Source organism: Lytechinus variegatus, chromosome 19 (assembly GCF_018143015.1).
Source record: "Lytechinus variegatus isolate NC3 chromosome 19, Lvar_3.0, whole genome shotgun sequence".
Classification (NCBI taxonomy): Eukaryota; Metazoa; Echinodermata; class Echinoidea; order Temnopleuroida; family Toxopneustidae; genus Lytechinus; species Lytechinus variegatus.
The window spans coordinates 4,491,292-4,508,749 of record NC_054758.1 but is presented as its reverse complement, the minus strand read 5'-3'; the positions used below and the strand labels follow the sequence as shown (position 1 = coordinate 4,508,749).

The 17,458-nt window shown below is 39.7% G+C and overlaps 1 protein-coding gene across 1 annotated transcript in view; it reads left to right on the top strand.

Moving 5' to 3' along the window:
- Positions 1–14,084, top strand: part of LOC121406383 (AT-rich interactive domain-containing protein 2-like) — a 42,168-nt gene extending 28,084 nt beyond the window's left edge. The window contains 8 exon segments of the mRNA XM_041597424.1: positions 267–401; positions 1,077–1,213; positions 2,045–4,503; positions 4,506–6,076; positions 6,812–6,950; positions 7,730–7,915; positions 8,614–8,705; positions 9,421–14,084. Coding sequence (XP_041453358.1) covers positions 267–401; positions 1,077–1,213; positions 2,045–4,503; positions 4,506–6,076; positions 6,812–6,950; positions 7,730–7,915; positions 8,614–8,705; positions 9,421–9,526 — 4,825 coding nt within the window. The 3' untranslated portion in view covers positions 9,527–14,084.
- The last annotated feature ends 3,374 nt before the right edge of the window (positions 14,085–17,458 follow it).

The following is a 17,458-nucleotide window of genomic DNA, read 5'->3' as shown; positions in this document are numbered from 1 at the left end:
CCATCTGCTGTCCGTTCATTCCTTTATCCATTTGTGTGTTTTTTATCATTTGTTCATTTATTCACTCATCCATTTAGTTATGTCCATTCTTCATTTTCCAATCATTCTTCATTAATCCTTTCATTCTTTCCTGTATTCACTAATTTATATACTGTATTTCACTTATTCTTCATTTCTTCACTTATTTCCTCCATATTTCTATCCATCCATTCTTTCTCCCTCACTCTCTGATTTATCAATACATTCTTCAACTCTTTATATTTCAGGTTGGGCGCACATTATGACTTAGACCCTGGGGCATCAATCACCAACATAGATCTCTACGCAGAGTACCTCTCAGCCTGTGGCAAGATCATGGGCCGGAACATCCTCAACTCAAACGACTTCATGCGATGCGTCAAGTAAGTTACCAAACCTTCACTCAGCAAGCGTTTTCATGAAGTGTCTTGTCCTTGATTTTCATTGATAACTTTGCTGTCGTCCAATCAGATGCAATGATTTCAGTAGCTTATAACAGTTGCGTGTGAAAATTACTGAAGAATTGCTTTGTGAAAGTCTTCTAGTAAAAAAAAAAATTATGAATGAAGTTTGAAACAAGTTTAATATACAGAGTCACTTGAGGACTTGTTTTGCTTCAAATAAAAGATAAATTGACACATTTTAAATTAGGGTTACAAAAGTGAAACTAAAGGTAGCAATTACAGATATCCCTTATTTGTTGTTCCTTCATCCTATATTTTGTATAAATAATAAATTCCTTTATCCTATGCTTAGTATTAATGTTTTTCAAAATTTACGTGAAAAAACTATTTCATTTAGAAAAAATGTCTTGATAATTTTACAATTCTGGTTTTATTGAACAAAAATCATGAAAATTACAATTTTTACAAGAATTAATGCACGATTAGAGTACACAATCAGAAATTGATACAGATATCTGTTTTTCCCACACACTAGAATCTAGAGCTTCCATCATAAATGCCCTTGGTAATCTTATCATGGTTTATTGCCGTGTGATTGCCAGACATATTACATCGGGAATTCAAGCTGACGTTCATCTCCTTTTTTTTTTGCAGGATTGTCTTTCCTGCAGTGGAAGGCAAGAAAACAGATAGTGAGGCGGGTCCTCAGTTCCTGATTGCTGGCATCAAAAGAAGGCGTGTCCCGTTACCATGGAAATGGCAACCAAGCCAGAGTGCCCCCTCCCCTGGTGGTGAGTGTGACTTCTAACATGTTTCTGTGCCCTGTTTCACAAACCCTTGCGAAGGATTGTTCAGCTTATTTCTATGTTAGATTGCTTATGATGATGTATGTAATCAAGCATTAAAAAAATCAGCTGAAAATCAAGCGCTAGGTTTTATGTTATGGGGCTCTAGTGGGAACAGGCCCTCCTAAGGTTTTAAATCAAAGTCAGTGATTCAGTGGCAGTTAACATTATAGTTACATTTTTCTTTATCTTTTTTTGGGGTTGTTTTTTAATCTTTTTATTTTTTAATTAAGTTTTATACTTTTATAGCATAACAAAAACAATAAGCGTTCTTTCAAAGTTATTCTATAGTATAGGGCCCTGTTGAAAGTATGGTGGTCGAAGATACAGGGCAATTTTCCTTCACCTTAGCATTTTGTATTGTTCACCACAGTATAGTCTTTATCCAATACCCCTTCAGTCTGAATATTCAATGTTTGTTTGATCTATCCCATACAATGCCTTTTTGGTCTATCCCATACAGTGTAATCCTAGGTAGTCTCGTAATAATTTCATCTAATTCCCAGTGAGAGAATGTTGCAAGAAACATACCTGTATTTGTTTGCAAATTTCGGTTCTAATTTTGCAAATGATTGATCAGTGATTGTTTAAGTTAATAAGAGTTCTTTCTCTTTTTGTCAGAAACAGACCAGCAATCACACATTTGCAATTAATTGCAAGATGTGTGATTGACTTTTAATTGAAATTGAGAGCAAGTTTCTTAGAAATTGAAAAATGAAAGAATTCTGTTAATATTTATGTCTTTGTTTGTTCCTTTGTGATTTCTAACTACTCCAGGTAATATGACGGCTTCAGCCATGATTGCCAGGATGGCTCAAAGACACTCTCCATCTCCTACAGTATCACCAAGCCCTCCTCCTCCCAAGGGTGGCACCTTTCATCAAGGTATTCCTCCGGGTGTTCCCCCTGGCATTCCCCAAAGACAGCTTGTTGCACCGCCTTCTGGACTCCCTTCTGTTCAGCTGCCCGGTCAGGTCCATGGACAAATACCAGGACACATCCACGCACCAGTGATGCAGTCTCATCCTCCAAACGGGCAAGGACCAACACCTGGACAGATTCTTGGCCAAACTGGACAGCTGCCTTCTCAGATACAGATTCATACATCAATGGGTGGTCAAGTGAGCCAAGGGGGGCCAGTGATGACTCCTAGAGCGGTTGTGCCCAGCACGCTGGCACCAGCCATGCAACCGCAAGTTGTGCCACAACCACAAGTAATGCAGCCTCAGATGGGACAGGTTCCTCAAGGAACTGTTGCAGGGTCTCTTCCGGGATCCGTTGCTGGGACTCTTCCTGGAGTTTTGCCTGGAACTGTGCCAAGTATAGGACAAAATCCTCAACAGGGAAGCTATACAGTGGGTGGGAATCAGATACAGCGACCTGAAGTAATGCAGCAGCAGTTACCGCAGGGAACTCCACTGCAACAACCAGTACCACAATCATCTCAGGGAGAAAATGTCAGTGTTGCAGATATCGTTGCAGGAAACATGAGAGTTCCTCAGCAACAGTTGAACTTTGGCTTGCAACAAACCAATGGCAAGCCTGTTAATGGACAAATGGGCCCAGCTCAATCAGTAAATGGACCTCAGAATTATGTTGGAACACCCACAGCAGTGTCATCAAATCCTTCTACTGTGCCCAGTGGTATTGTATCGCAAGCTGAAATTACTATGCCTCCACAAACAAACATGAGTGTTCCATCGCCTGCTCATCTGCAGGAGCAGAGTGAAGGAATATCTGTTCCGACAGGAAACGGACAACACCATATTCAATCTGATACAAATTCAGAGTCAAGCATTGAATTGAACTCTAAAAGCAGGAGCCGAAACGGTAGTGGGAAATCGGCGAAGAAATCCCCATCAAGACAATCAAGTAAGAGTCCAAGCAGAGGATCTGGAGGAGTGGAGAAATCTCCTAATCCTTCTGCTGAGGATGCAACCACTGAGAAGTGCAAACCCCCTCTCAAAGTTCCACTGCCAGATGGTGAGGTTAGAATAGAAAAGATTCCTAATATGCATGCTGTCGGGGTGGAGGATGATGATGAGGATGCTGAGGACAGGACAGATCTCGCAGAAGGTATCGTTCGCCAGATTGCAGGCTCCCCCGTCCTCAACCAAAGTTCCTGCAGCATTCCAATGGAAGAAAATGAGAGCATGATGTCTGAGACAGATACTGTAGAGGATGAGAGATCTCAGACACCGAAGATGAACGGGGAGACGTCAACACCTGATCTGCCTCAACCTCAGCAGATGCAAGGTTTGGTTTCAACTGTCCCAGAATCTGTCGGTAATAATCAAGCAGGTGTCTTTAGCCAACCACAACAGCAGACAAAGGCACAGGTTACCCAACAATTCCAATTGGCCAATAGCAATAAACAACCAGCAACTAGTGGAATGGCAACACAAGCTCAACCACAGCAACAGTATGTTATTCAACAGCAGATTCCCACACAGGCTGTAGTCTCCAGAGGTGTTGTCAATGTTCAGATGCATGGTAACCAGGCAGTTCTGCAGACTCAGGCTGGAAATATGGTTCAGAGTCATCCAGTGAGCATGTCAACAGGAACCGTGGTTGGAAACTCGCAGGGTACAGTCATTCAGACCCAAGGGGGCAGCTATGTTCAAGTTCAACCACAGATTCAAATGCAAGGCCATCAAACAGTCATTCATAACCAGACAAACTTCCAAGGACAGCAGTTCCAGACGCAAGTGCCTCTGCAAGTGACGTTAGTACAGCAGCCTCCAGGACAAAGTCAGGGTCAGCAGCAAGTCCAGCAGCAGCAGGTCAGTGTGGTAACAGGTGTCCAACATCTACAACCTGGCCAGACAATGATCATGACCAACACCAACAGTAAACAACAAGGAAACTTTGCCCAGGCTACCATTCTCTCCCAGACTCCTGGACAGCTTGTGGTGCAGAATGTAAGTGCTCCTCCTAGAACTGGCCCAAAGCCGATTCTACCACAGCCGCCACCTGTTTCTACTATGGCTCAGGCACCAAGAGCTATTTACCCACAACCTGCACATTTTCATGGAACTCAGAATATCCAGATCGCACAACCCATTCAGTCTCACCAGGTCCATGCAACGAGTGTCGCTCAGGTTCAAGGGAATGCTCAAAATGTGCAGATAGCACGCTTTCCAGGTATGCAGAGATTACAAGGCCCCCTGAGCCCTACAAACAGAGATTCTCCTCTCATTAAACGGTTGCTTCAGCAAGGACCAGCTCTTCAGGCCACACCGGTGGACAGCAGCAGCTACAAGTGATACAGCCTCAGCAGGGACAGATAGTGCTAAATGCCATTGGACAATCACAAGGTGCTCCTATGACTGTTCAAACTCAAGGTCAGACCATGCCTTTGTCCCATGTCCAAGTGGTCACCCAGTTCCCTCAAGGAATGACTGTCCAGTCATCTCCAACCATTGGAAACATTCCGCAGATCCAGCTTCATCACCAACCCATCCTGCCGGCCCCACCAGGTACCACAAGCCCCAATGTCAACATGAAGGATACAAAGTCCAAGAAAAACAAATCAAAGCATAAAAAGAAAGACAAAGACAAGGACAAGGAACGCGAGAAGAACAAAAACGGAAGTGTGAAGAATGATCAGAACAAAGTCCCTGAAAGCCAAGTGGCTGCAAACGGTGAGAAGGACAGTGGTAAAGGTGGGTATTCAATCAATGTGATATCGGAGGAGGGTGATAAGAAAGTTGTAGGGGTTGTTTGCAATGGCTTGCCTGTACCTGTAGGCACAAGGACGGATTCCGGTGAATGCAATAACTCTGTAGATTCTCCGAATCAAGACACCCCGACTAAACAAGGACTGCCTAATGGTTATATGAATGATAAACTTCATAGTGGGATCAAACTAGCCAAGGATGGCATCGCTTCCAAAGACATTGAATCTCTCTTGAAGAAAACTCCTCAAACAATTGGCGATAAAGTAGACAGTGTGGTGGAACAAATGAAAAGGGACATGTCTTCTTCAGCGGAAAATGGCATCCTCGCGGATAAGTTGGGAAAACCAGTTTTAAATCATGTGTTAAATGGTGATATGGGATCACACGCAGAACCCTCTTTGCTCAAAGACAATTATGATAGTAATAAAACTGTGAGTGACAGACTCGATAAGCTCCTACATGGAGCAGTACCAAACCTTAGCCAACCTAACATTCCAAATGCCAGTACTCCTAACCCCAAGTCTCTGGTGGCCTTCTGCCACGAGATCCGCCCCAGCTTTCCCAGTACCGTGCCTTCCGTCACTGTCGGTGCAGTGGCCAATGCTAATAACAACAACCAGCAAACTTCATGTCAGTCAGTGCCTCTCTCCACCTCGCTGTCTGGTGACACCCAGACAAGTTCCGCTGCCTCAAACAGGACTCAAAGCTCAGTCGACCCGACGAGCAGTTCCGAGGCAAGGGTGACCACTTCTTCCTCACAAGTGGCGACGTCTGCCCCTCTAGCTTCATCTACCTCAACGCAATCTTCCTTGCCTCTGCCGGCGCAGCAGCCACCTTCTCCGTTAACCGTGCAAGTATCTAGCCCTTCCACTGCCTCCCCATGCTTCAAGCGACCCATCGATGACGTTCTGTCATCACCAGACCCCAAGCAATCAACAAACCCAGCACCCTCACCGACAACTCCAGCTCCTACGCCGCCTTCACCATCAACACCCCGGTCTGGTAAGAAGAGGAGGCGGCATTCGTCGTCGTCATCTACGTCAAGTTCAAGTCGGAAGTCTGGTAGTGTTAGCGGGAAATCAGCACCTGTGGTTCAAAAGTACATCTGTGAATGGAAAGGTTGTTGCAGGTGAGGAATAGAGTCAAATTACTTCTCATTTAGTCCTAATTGTATTCAAAACCATATTTTAGAAATAACACTTTTCAGGGTTTTGATTTTTTTTTTTCAGGGCTTCTTTCTATTGAATTGCAAGGGGTTTGAAAGAAGTATTAAGTCATAGAACTTTTCTTTTGTTTTGGGAAGCATACTTTGTATGTGTTGAAACTGTTCTAAGAACACAGTTGTTTCACCTTAACATGTCTAATCTCCGTACCATATATTGTACAAATCATATATCTAATTGGGAGACGTAATCCTATTCAGGTATGGTGAAAGCAAGCTCAGCAATATTTTCATTGAGTTCATACATAGAGACAAATAGCCCAGTTGATGTTATACGCTTCAAGCCCCCAAGATTGTCTCCTATTTCCGGTTTTATTCATGAGTCCACTGTTTTTAAGAGTGGACTCATTAATTCAAAACAGTAGACTCATGAATAACACAACCAAGGCTACAGTTGTCAATATGGCGCACTGTGACAAAAGAGCACATCAGCATTGGACATTTGTTTTATATACACAGTAAATTGGGCGTAATTTATACATATAATCTGCATAAACCATGGGTTCAACCGATGGCTTTCAAAACCACTTTTGTGAATTTGGGCGATTATGACAGGAAGACTTTCATTGAATAGTATAGGCACTGTAATGGGAGGTCCAAGTCTTCTTTGTTTCTTTAATACTGATATTCTTTATCACACAGGAAGCTTGTGTCTGCCAAGGCTCTTCACACTCATACGTGTCTGGCCCATGTCCTGACAATCAATTACAGGGGTATCTGTGAATGGGATGGATGCGATCGTATTCAGAGGCAACGTTGGTCTGTTGTTAGCCACATTATGGTGAGTCATGCAATCAATTATTTAGGAGAGCTTCTCTTTTCTTGCTTGTTTTCATGTTTGAATCTCTTTCTTACTGCTTCTTTACTTTCCTCTATCTCATTTCCTTTCATTCATTCATTCACTCACTCATTCAAATCAATTCTTTATTCCATTTCCATTCAAAACATAATACAAAGCAATATAAAGTGATGTAAATCAAGTACAATTTTACAGACAAACATTCTTACTTTGTAAAACAAAAACAGTATGATATTGAGCATAAATGGAAAGGAATGGAAATTCATCCATCCATCCATCCATCTATCTATCCATTCTTTTAAATTTATTTCTCTTATTTTTCATCCTATGATTATTAATTTCATAATTTTCCTTATCTTTTTTTTTATCTTTTCATCCACCCATTCTATCTTATCTATCTAGACATTTGAAAACTTCCATCTCATTATTTTTCTGCTATTCCTTTACTTTCCTCATTTCCAAGAATTTGTCAATTCTTCCACCTAACCCTCCATCTTCCTTTTCCTTTATTTCTGGTCCTCAATGTACTTCCATCCATCTCTTTCTTTTCTTCCTCATCTTCTCCATTCTATCCTTCATCCTTCATTCTTCCTTTTGAAATGCTGTCTAAATATTGGCTCCATAATTCAAAACTATGCACATATTTCGATTATTTGATTACATTGATTGTATTTTACAATCAACGTAATCGATTTCTATAGATTTATGAAACTTCTATAGATTTATGAAACTTTTTTTTTCTCGTCCCTTTTATTCCATAGGAGAAGCACTGTTCTGAGCAGGCCATCCAAGCATCAATGGACAAGCGAGCTCAGCGTGCCGCCCAGCCCACTCCTCCGCCTTCACAAGACTCCTCCCCTCAACCTCCTCCAATCATCTACAACGCACACACTGCATACCATGCAATACGAAGAAGCCTCAATACACCTTCACTCAATGAGTTCTTGGTAAGTAAACAGGCCCCGCCCACTCCTTCATAAGACTCCTCCCCTCAACCTCCCCCAATCATCTACAACGCACACACTGCATACCATGCAATACGAAGAAGCCTCAATACACCTTCACTCAATGAGTTCTTGGTAAGTAAACAGGCCCCGCCCACTCCTTCATAAGACTCCTCCCCTCAACCTCCCTCAATCATCTACAACGCACACACTGCATACCATGCAATACGAAGAAGCCTCAATACTCCCGTCGCTCAATGAGTTCTTCCTTCTTTCTTCCTTCATAAGACTCCTCCCCTCAACCTCCTCCCATCATCTACAATGCACACACTGCGTACCATGCAATACGAAAACACCTCAATACACCATCACTCGGTAAGTTCTTGGTAAGTTAACGGGATAATTGTCACAGTAACACCGGCCAAACAGACTATAGACCGACACAAACTTCTCATAATATGATGAATTTAATTATAATACAATGAATTTGTATAGCACAGCCACTTAATATGTGTACTCTTCATGCTAAAGAAGATTCAACAAGAATTTTCTCTTTTATTTTGATATACAGTGACAACAGTGGTGGTCTTACAAGACATTTACAGTACATGTCCCTTGCTACATCTTTTTATCTGTACTTTTCACCATTCAAACATGAGAACTTTCTAATTATTTGTTTTTGTTTTTTATTTGCTATGCAGGGTGAAAATGAAGGCCCTGTCACAAAGAGTATACGACTGACGGCAGCTCTTATCTTGAAGAACATTGCATCGCATTCAGCCTTAGGAAGAAGGTGAGTAGCAATGATAGTCTTTCATCGGTTGTGCTTTGATGTACATGTATATGTACTGGGGTCCATCGAACATAGAGGTTTCTTTCTCAACGGCAAGGCCAGAAGCCAGTTTCATAAAGGATTTGCAACTGTTGTAACTTTGACGTTATGGTAACTGCCATGGCAACCTTGATTCTGATTGGCTGCTGAGCCCTGTTACCATGGTAGTTGTCATAATGACAAAGTTAAAACAGTCCTTTATGAAATGGGCCCCTGAATGCACACCAGCCCTATCAAAGAAAGGTCATGGGCTCGATCCCTGGCCGAGTCATTCCAAGGACTTCAAAATTGATTGGGCACTCAATTTACTAGGATTGAGAATGGTAAAAATGATTGATTGGAAGTCAAGTTGATTAATTTTATTGTTGCGTTTAATTGCATCTCTTTCTGCAACAGTCTCCTGAACTCCTCATGATGGTCTCTCATGAATATCATCGTCTTGAAAATATGTCGCTCATGTTTGCACTTACTGTTTTGTAAGGAAAGGCCAACTAATAGTGGCGGATGCAACGTGTGAATGTGATGAAAGTTATGAAAGTGGAGGAAAGATTAATGCAGATAGAATAAGCACGCGCCACGTTATCAGTCTCAGTCTGTGGCAAAATCTTTTTAAAAGATAGAGTATTTGCCCTGATATATCAGCATAAATAATATCCTGATCTTTTTTTGTTTGCAGGGAGATCCGAAAACATGAGCTCCTTCTGGCTCGCCTGGCTATCAGCAACACGGAATCATCCACAACGTTGGCCAAGTGCTTGAACAAACTGGTTATGGACTCATGACACCAGCTGAGCTTCCAGGAAGGTGAAGAACATTGAGACAGTGTGGCTATGTGAGCAAACAAGCAACTCAAGTATTCTTGATACTGCAGAAGGTGTTGTAGATCAACTGCTTGAAGAATAAGTGACAACTTGTGAGGTGGCTGATATCTGTTGGGAGGCCACCTGGGCACAACTAGTCTAGAATCCTTGATGCTGTAGAAGGTCTTTGTAGATCAACTGCTTGCTTAATGAGTGGCAACTTCTGGGGTTCCCTTCTGAGTACAACTGCCCTAGGATCTTTGATACTGGAGAAGCAGATTAATCATAAGAAGAATGGTTGACAACTTCTGAAGTGGCCAAGGAATGCTCAGGGGCTGTCTGGCACAACTACTTCAGAAGTGTTGATAGTGTGAAGTTCCTGAAATCCATTGCTTGAAGAATAAGTGACAGCCTCTGAGGTGGCTGAAATTTTTTTTCGAGGCCACTTGATCACAACTACTCAGAAATCCTTGATGCTGCTAACTTTCCTGAAGAACAATTGCTTGAAGAATGAGTGACGACTTATTACGTGGCAAGAATACACTTAGAGACCATCTGGGTGCAGCTACTCTAAAATCTGTGATACTGTAGTTCTTGTAGATCTGCTGCTTGAAATAGAATTTAAAGTGGTGATGACCCGAGTTGGCAAAGGTCACACTGGGAGGCTATTCAGGTCCAACAACTTCAAAATCCTTGACCCTGAAAGGTTCTTGCACATGTAATTCAGTTGATTCCAGAATAAGTATTTACTGATACTTACATAGCGAGACAGCACAATAGGAAACTTTTTCTGTATAACACTCCAGAATTAAGGATGCTTCTGAAGTTTTGTACATCAATTGCTCCTAGCAGATAAAAGATTGGGGTTATTGGGGTTAAAAAAAAATATTTTCTTAATACTCAAGAAGATTCCTCACCTCGGTATCTTGAAGAAGCTTTTTTGGTCATGGATTTATGTAGGCTGCTAGGATGTACAGTCAGCCAGAATGGTCACATAAAATAACTCAAGAATTCTTGCAAAAGCATAGGGCAAAAGAAGATATTGATGAGCACTTGTTTTTCGATTGCCTGAAGCAATGGGTTTCGGAGTGGGGACGGCACAACAGATATAACGACAAATAATCTTGAAATCTTGAGAATAGACCCTCTTGTCAACATTGATTTCAAAACTTCAAACCAACCATTGCCAAAAGTATTTTGGTAGGATGCCATACACCTATCATAACCCTTTATCATAAAGTTTTGCAATAAATCGTGGGGCTAATTTATGTGATTGATCATGCACAATAATCAATGCAATTGATCATAGAAATCTGGTGGGTGTTCATGTAAGTTGTCGGCACTGACTAAATTGTCAGTGCTGCCTATTTCAGTGAAATCCTCGCTTTTCATTGGCTGAGAAGCTCTGGCCTCTGACTGTTGCTATGGTAACTGTCGGAGGAAGACATCCCGTCAGCGCTGACAACTTCCATGAAACAGTCCCCTGCTTTACGATCAATCGCCAAGCTTTATGTTACGGGGCACAGGCTATTCCTTCCTTTCAGCAATAATTTCTAAAGACAGAGTTAACCCAGGAAAAAACATCCTGTCTCAGTCTCCAAATTTCTTCCATTCACACTTATTTCTTGATAATAAATTGTTTTCTACATATCTTTAAATGGTAAATTGAGTTCTGGCAATGTCTTCTTAACAGATGAAACTGTCTGAACCCATGTGTGGATGGCAAAGGAGTAATGATAAGTGATAGCGCACAAGTACTTACCATGACTTTTATTCTAGACTAAGAATTTCATAGGTATAGCCACTCAAGTCTGATTTGAGAACATGATTGCAGTTAAAATGAAATTCATGTTAACTTTGTTTGGAGCAATCAATTTCATAACACTCATCATTCGGAATTGGGTGAAGTTTTTGACAAATCTGTCCTCTACCATACTATTAATCCATTCAGTAGCATATAACAGTTAGAAGTAACTCTATGCCAAGAAGTTTAAAGCGTGATCATGATGCCCAGTCTATGTGTATGATGTCACGTTCACCAAGAGAACAACCGGCATCTGATGATCATGTGCGGGTTGTTTCCACAAATACACAGAATATGAATGTTTAAAAACATGCACGGTACTTACCAGTTTCTCCCCGAAAATATCCAGTGAGAAAATACCGTAATTAGAGATGCATTGACTTGTTCAATAGACTTATGATTTTAATGATCGTAGCATGGATGGCCATGTGACGGTTACAATTCCTGAATCTAAAATGAAATGCTTCTTTCCTATAGTATGCTGAGAGCAAAAAGGATGTAATAAACCTCTTTTCTCGGAGCTACTACCTTTCAGCTCTAAGTAGTTGATCTTCAAGATGATCTTTAAGTTGTTCTTCACTGTACCTTGGTATACCAAGTTTCTTCTAATGTCTTTCGGTAGTTTAGGGGAGCAATGACTGTAAATTACCAATGTACAAAATCATCTCTTAAGTTATGTGGAATTACCACGAGCTGCATAAAATGTACATAATTTCTACCATAGCACTATCAGAAAGGACCAACAAATTTTTTTATTACAAATGTTGTGATGAGGTGTAAAAAAAATGAAGTGTTATTTATGACAGATGAATGTGTATCTTTGATCATTTCTTTGTTATGTTTTTTTTGGTTTTTTTTTCCATGATTTATTTGTGAGAAGGAAAAGGGCAATTCCATAAAGTATGCACATGTATGCTAGACTCCCTTATATGTTGGTAGGATCTACCTGAAATGATATGCTTCTAGTTCGAAGACAAATGAAATGTCGTAATGCTCTCAAAATGTAAGGGGTTGAGCAGTTTATTAAGTACGTAATAAAAAGAAATGATAATATAGGATTTGTATAGCGCACGTATCCACCTTGTTAGGTGCTCAAGGCGCTCCTGTATTACCTCGGTTAAGCTAGTCTACTGATTCCAGTGCTCACAACGTTTTGAGGAATTACTTCCTGCTGGTACCCATTTACCTCACCTGGGGTTGAGTGCCGCACAATGTGGTTAATTTCTTGCTGAAGGAAAACACGCCATGGCTGGGAATCCAACCCACGCCTCTTAAGATTGAAAGACGAGTCTTAACCAATAGACTATGGTGTAAGTTATATTTGGGGTTGGGACTTACCAAACAGTTGAATATTTTATGGAATCGCCCGTAAGAGGGTTTCAATGTAGATCATATGTGTGCCATTATGTCAACAAATATGTCAAGTTATAATTATTTTGTTGGATTTTGTAAGAATTTCCTAGTTGATTTTTGTATGGTTTTCTAATGTCTTTGTCTTAAATGTCATTGCGTTTTTGTTTCATTCTTAAATTGAGATTATTTGATGAGTAATGTCATGGCTGCGTTTATGCTTATGTTTTTAACGTAGAATGAGCATTTTGAAACTTGCACTGTAGCTATTTAAAGCAAGCTCTTCGACCCAATTTTAGGGGGCTCGGGAGAAACAAGTTCTAAAAACATGCATTGCGTGTGCTATATAGGTTTCAACCTAGATAGCACTTGTTTGTGACAGCAATTACGATGCGTTTTCACCTTTCACAATTTTCCATAAATGTGAAATTGAGAAAGAATGCTTTTAAGAAACACATTTTGAAACGCTCATTCTAGCCAAGAACAATTAAGTATAAATGCACCCAAGATACATTTGGTGTGTGAAAGAAATTCAGATAAGTGTAATTAATGTAAAAAATAATTATTTATTTACCCCCACCCCCTCCCCACCCAAATGAATAGACCATATACTATAAACATTATGTTCCCCAAATGTAAGATTTCTTAATGTTACCCTCCTACCACCTAGTTTTTACAATGACAGTACAGTACACTGAATCGCAACAATAAATCAGTGGAACATAGAGAATATTCCAGATGATGAATTATAGTATTGCTGGCCTTCCATAGTTAGGCTGGAATCAAACTTAACTTAAACTATGGAAAGCCAATAAGCAATTTGAATCTACCCACTCCCTTTGAAAATAGGTTCTGCAGGTGGATTATAACAATTGAAATTGATTGTAAAGAAGTTGTAGACCGTCTTGAAATTGATTCATATCATGTAGCATTGATTTTAGATATTAATTGATCAGCTACATAGTGGATCCCTGTCCAAATTCAATAATTCAGTAATCAACCTGTTAAATAGATAACAACCCCTCTCCTAACTCCCCCCCCCCCAACAATCAAACACCTTGAGTTATGATGTATATTAAAAGTATTGCAACCAAATATTACTGCCCTATTACAGTTCATTGACTTAGTTAAAGAAATATCTGGATATGTTTGATACAAAATATCTTAACATATTCCTGTTTTGTCAGTAAATCATATACCTATTTAAGCCATAATTATTGTTTCTTTTCCATGAGTAATAGTTTTGTAACAGTAGTGAAAAGGAGGCATGCATCTTTTGACATGAGGGTGATTTGTATGGTATTTATTTTTGAAGAGCTGTTTGGGCATTAGTACATTCCAGTGTTGTACAGAGAAACAAAAGTGATGTATATTTATTTCCTCTAATTGCAAACCAAAATTCTCGGTCTCCCAGTGGTTAACATTCGAACTGAGCCTTCATGTTGGATGAAGAAACCTGGGCCCCGTCTTACAAAGAGTTTTAATTAATCCTATCAACCACAACTATGGAAAGCCAGCAACGTCAGCATCTGAAAAGCATGTTTGTTCAAAATATTTTACTAGATATGAATGTATATTCATACGTTCATCGTTCTCTTGAAGATTGAGTGTGATTCTACAAATTTCCGGTAGAAATGATTACGGTATGGATGGATATCCATACACTTGAGATTGATTGGATCAATCATAACTCTTTGTTTGTAAGACAGGGCACCAGGCCTTGATACATAAAACTTTGCAAGTAATGATTTCTATAATTGGTTACATTGTTAATTGTACATTGTAATCGTAAAGTCAGCCCTATGGTCAATTGCTACCCTTTGTGTTACGCACACAGGTGGTTACATTCTACTAAATTTCTGTATCGCTTCGACTTGAAATAATTTACTTACAATCATTGTTGTTTAAAGTCAATTTGTCACATGACAGTCCAACACCTCTCCATCAGACATTTTGTTTTAATTCTATTTTGGTAATAATTTTGGTCCAATCATTTGGTCTATTTGCTTTGTCGTCTCTTTAGTTTTCCCTTGTTTAATGATATTTGGTTTACGACAAGTCTGTCTAAGAAGAGGCCTGTTGCAGCAAGAGTTGACATTAATCATAACTCCAAAATCAATCGCAGGTGATTTTCACCCAATCAGAAGCGCACATTTTTGGAATTACCTCCGAGTTATTGTATTGCGTTTTTGAATACAAAGTCCAAGATTGACCAAAAGGGGGTAGACAAAATGGCAAATTCAAACCTGGAACTCTTTAACGGTATGTTCAAGAAGTGGAGTTGGACCTAATAGCAATGAGACCAATCGGTTGTAGGTTGATGGATCAAACCATATGGGATTATACCCGCATTAGACAGAGTGGGTGTGGACCAAGTGGCAATTAACCATTTGAGCCCTTCAATACAATCACTAAATCATTAAAAAACTAACCCTGTGTGATCCGATCACCCTATGAACGTTAAAAAAGAATCGCATACTCCCCATTTCCCCCTTGTTTTCAATATATCGTTTAAAGTATCGTTTTAAGTCGTTCACATATACTGTGCCATTGGAAGGTTAACTTATTTATAGACCTGTACTTGAGCTTTCCTGTTTCCTAAAGTATTATTATTTCTTGTTCTAAATTATTCTGTACACAATGACACTTCCCTCGAAGGGTGAGTGGGAAAGAAATATCTTTGAGTGAAATAGCAACGACACTTTGGCCTACATTTTCTATCTTTTCGAGTGTCTGCAATACTGCGATTGTTTTCCATGTCATATAAACAAAAACTTTTTTCACTCGATGATGGAAGCTACTAAGTATTTCCTTCTATAGTATATTATTTACATTGAATGTACATACGATTACGTGTACATTGACTTTGGTATAGATATGTAATTAGATTTGTATTATTCTCTATACCTTTCTATTTTGTTCCGATTTTGTTTTGACGGTGTTGACATGATCATGAGCAGCTCTTGTTGATGAAAGAGAGAGGACAAATGAATTATTGTCTTGTTATTTATTGCAGTAAGTGAGCTTGCTCATCTGTGCGTCTTGTGATCTGGTTAAAACAAGGCGATTTTGATATTTTCTCATTCAGATATTTCAATATTTGTATTTTTCATTTCTATTTCTTCCTTATAAATTGTTTTTTTCTTCAAGAAGGGAAGACTAAAGGGTTTGTTGAGGAATGCATGTTTAAATGTATTGTGTAAATAAATACAAGATTTTTGTATGAATGTAGTAATATAAATATTAGGAATCGAGAGCTTTAGGCCGAATGTAAATGACATGAGCAACTGTTTGTTGGTTGACATTGACAATAAAAAATAAAATAAAAACAATCAACCTCTTCATGAGTGTGCACTTGAAAATTTGTTATCTGATTTGCTTTATGATTCTGTAGTTGTTTATTTTTTATTTTGTTAATTTATTTTTATTGTATTAATTTATTACCCTGTTTGGCGTTCAACGATTAAAGGGATAGAGCCTCGTCGATCTGGCGCTGCACAGTGGCCGCCGGGCTCACGATCAATTGGGCAAAGCAAATTTTCGCAGTATTTCATTTCATGTCTATTTCGAACAATAAATTATGGATTTATCATTTGTATAATTTATTGATATTTATTCATTTTTCATTTTATTTTATTGTTGAAAATCCATAATTTATTGTTCGAAATAGAAATGAAATACTCCGAAAATTTACTTTGCCCAACTGATCGTTGGCCCGGCAGCCGCTGTGCAGCGCCAGATCAACTAGGTTCTATCCCTTTAATCATTGAACTCCAAACAGGGTAGCAGCAGCTTACATCTTTTAACGTCTTCTGGTCTGACGCAGGGGGGGGTAAGAATCCAGGGTAAGAATATGATTAATACACAAAGATGACCTCTCCCTGTCAAAACAACACAATTTTCGCATAAAAGCCAAAGAACTTCTCACCAACCCTCCCACACCCCCCCCCCCAAAAATGGTTTGGGGCAAGAGTATCCATAGCCTAAACTGCTAGATTGTAGGGTGATATGTTTACCCGGGGGGGGGGGCACTTACATTGACGAGTGGATACCATGCGCGACCAAAAAAACACGTAAAAAGGATGTCCTTTTCACGACAGGGCACGTTACGTACGTAACGTGAAAAGGGTGTCAAAAATACAAAAATAATGAAAAAAGGGTATCTATTTCGCTAGGAAAATTACGTGTTTAGGGTCGAATTTGCGGGGATGATAAAACAAAATTAGAATGTTTTATAAAGGATGTCCTTTTTGCCCCAACACTACGTGTTTAGAGTCCTATTTGCGCGAGGTGTAGAAGGTGGGGTGGTACTAAACCAAATAAGGTAAAGCCGACAACCAAAGGACCCGTAACAATAAAACATTCCTGTACTTGTTTAGGGGTTCATTTCAGGGAATATTTGCCAAGAGTATCGTTTTGTTTCCAATACTTGTTAAGGGTAGGGTTTCACACGCCAATACCTGTTAAGGGGTGCATTTTCAGAATATGGAAATTACGTGTTTAGGGTGCTTTTCGAGACCCCATGGTCGCGCATGGTATCCACTCGTGAATGGGAGTGGCCCCCGGGGTATGTTTATCAAGATCCTTAACTACTAATACATAGTAGAGGGTCGTCTTGTTTGGATCTCTATGGTATGAGCGTGAATCTTCAATTCATTTGACATTCTATAAATACATACAAACACATGCACAAGAATACGATGATACAACAACAAAAAAAGTAAAAGAATTTTTATGACTTAAGCAATAAGAAAAAGTAG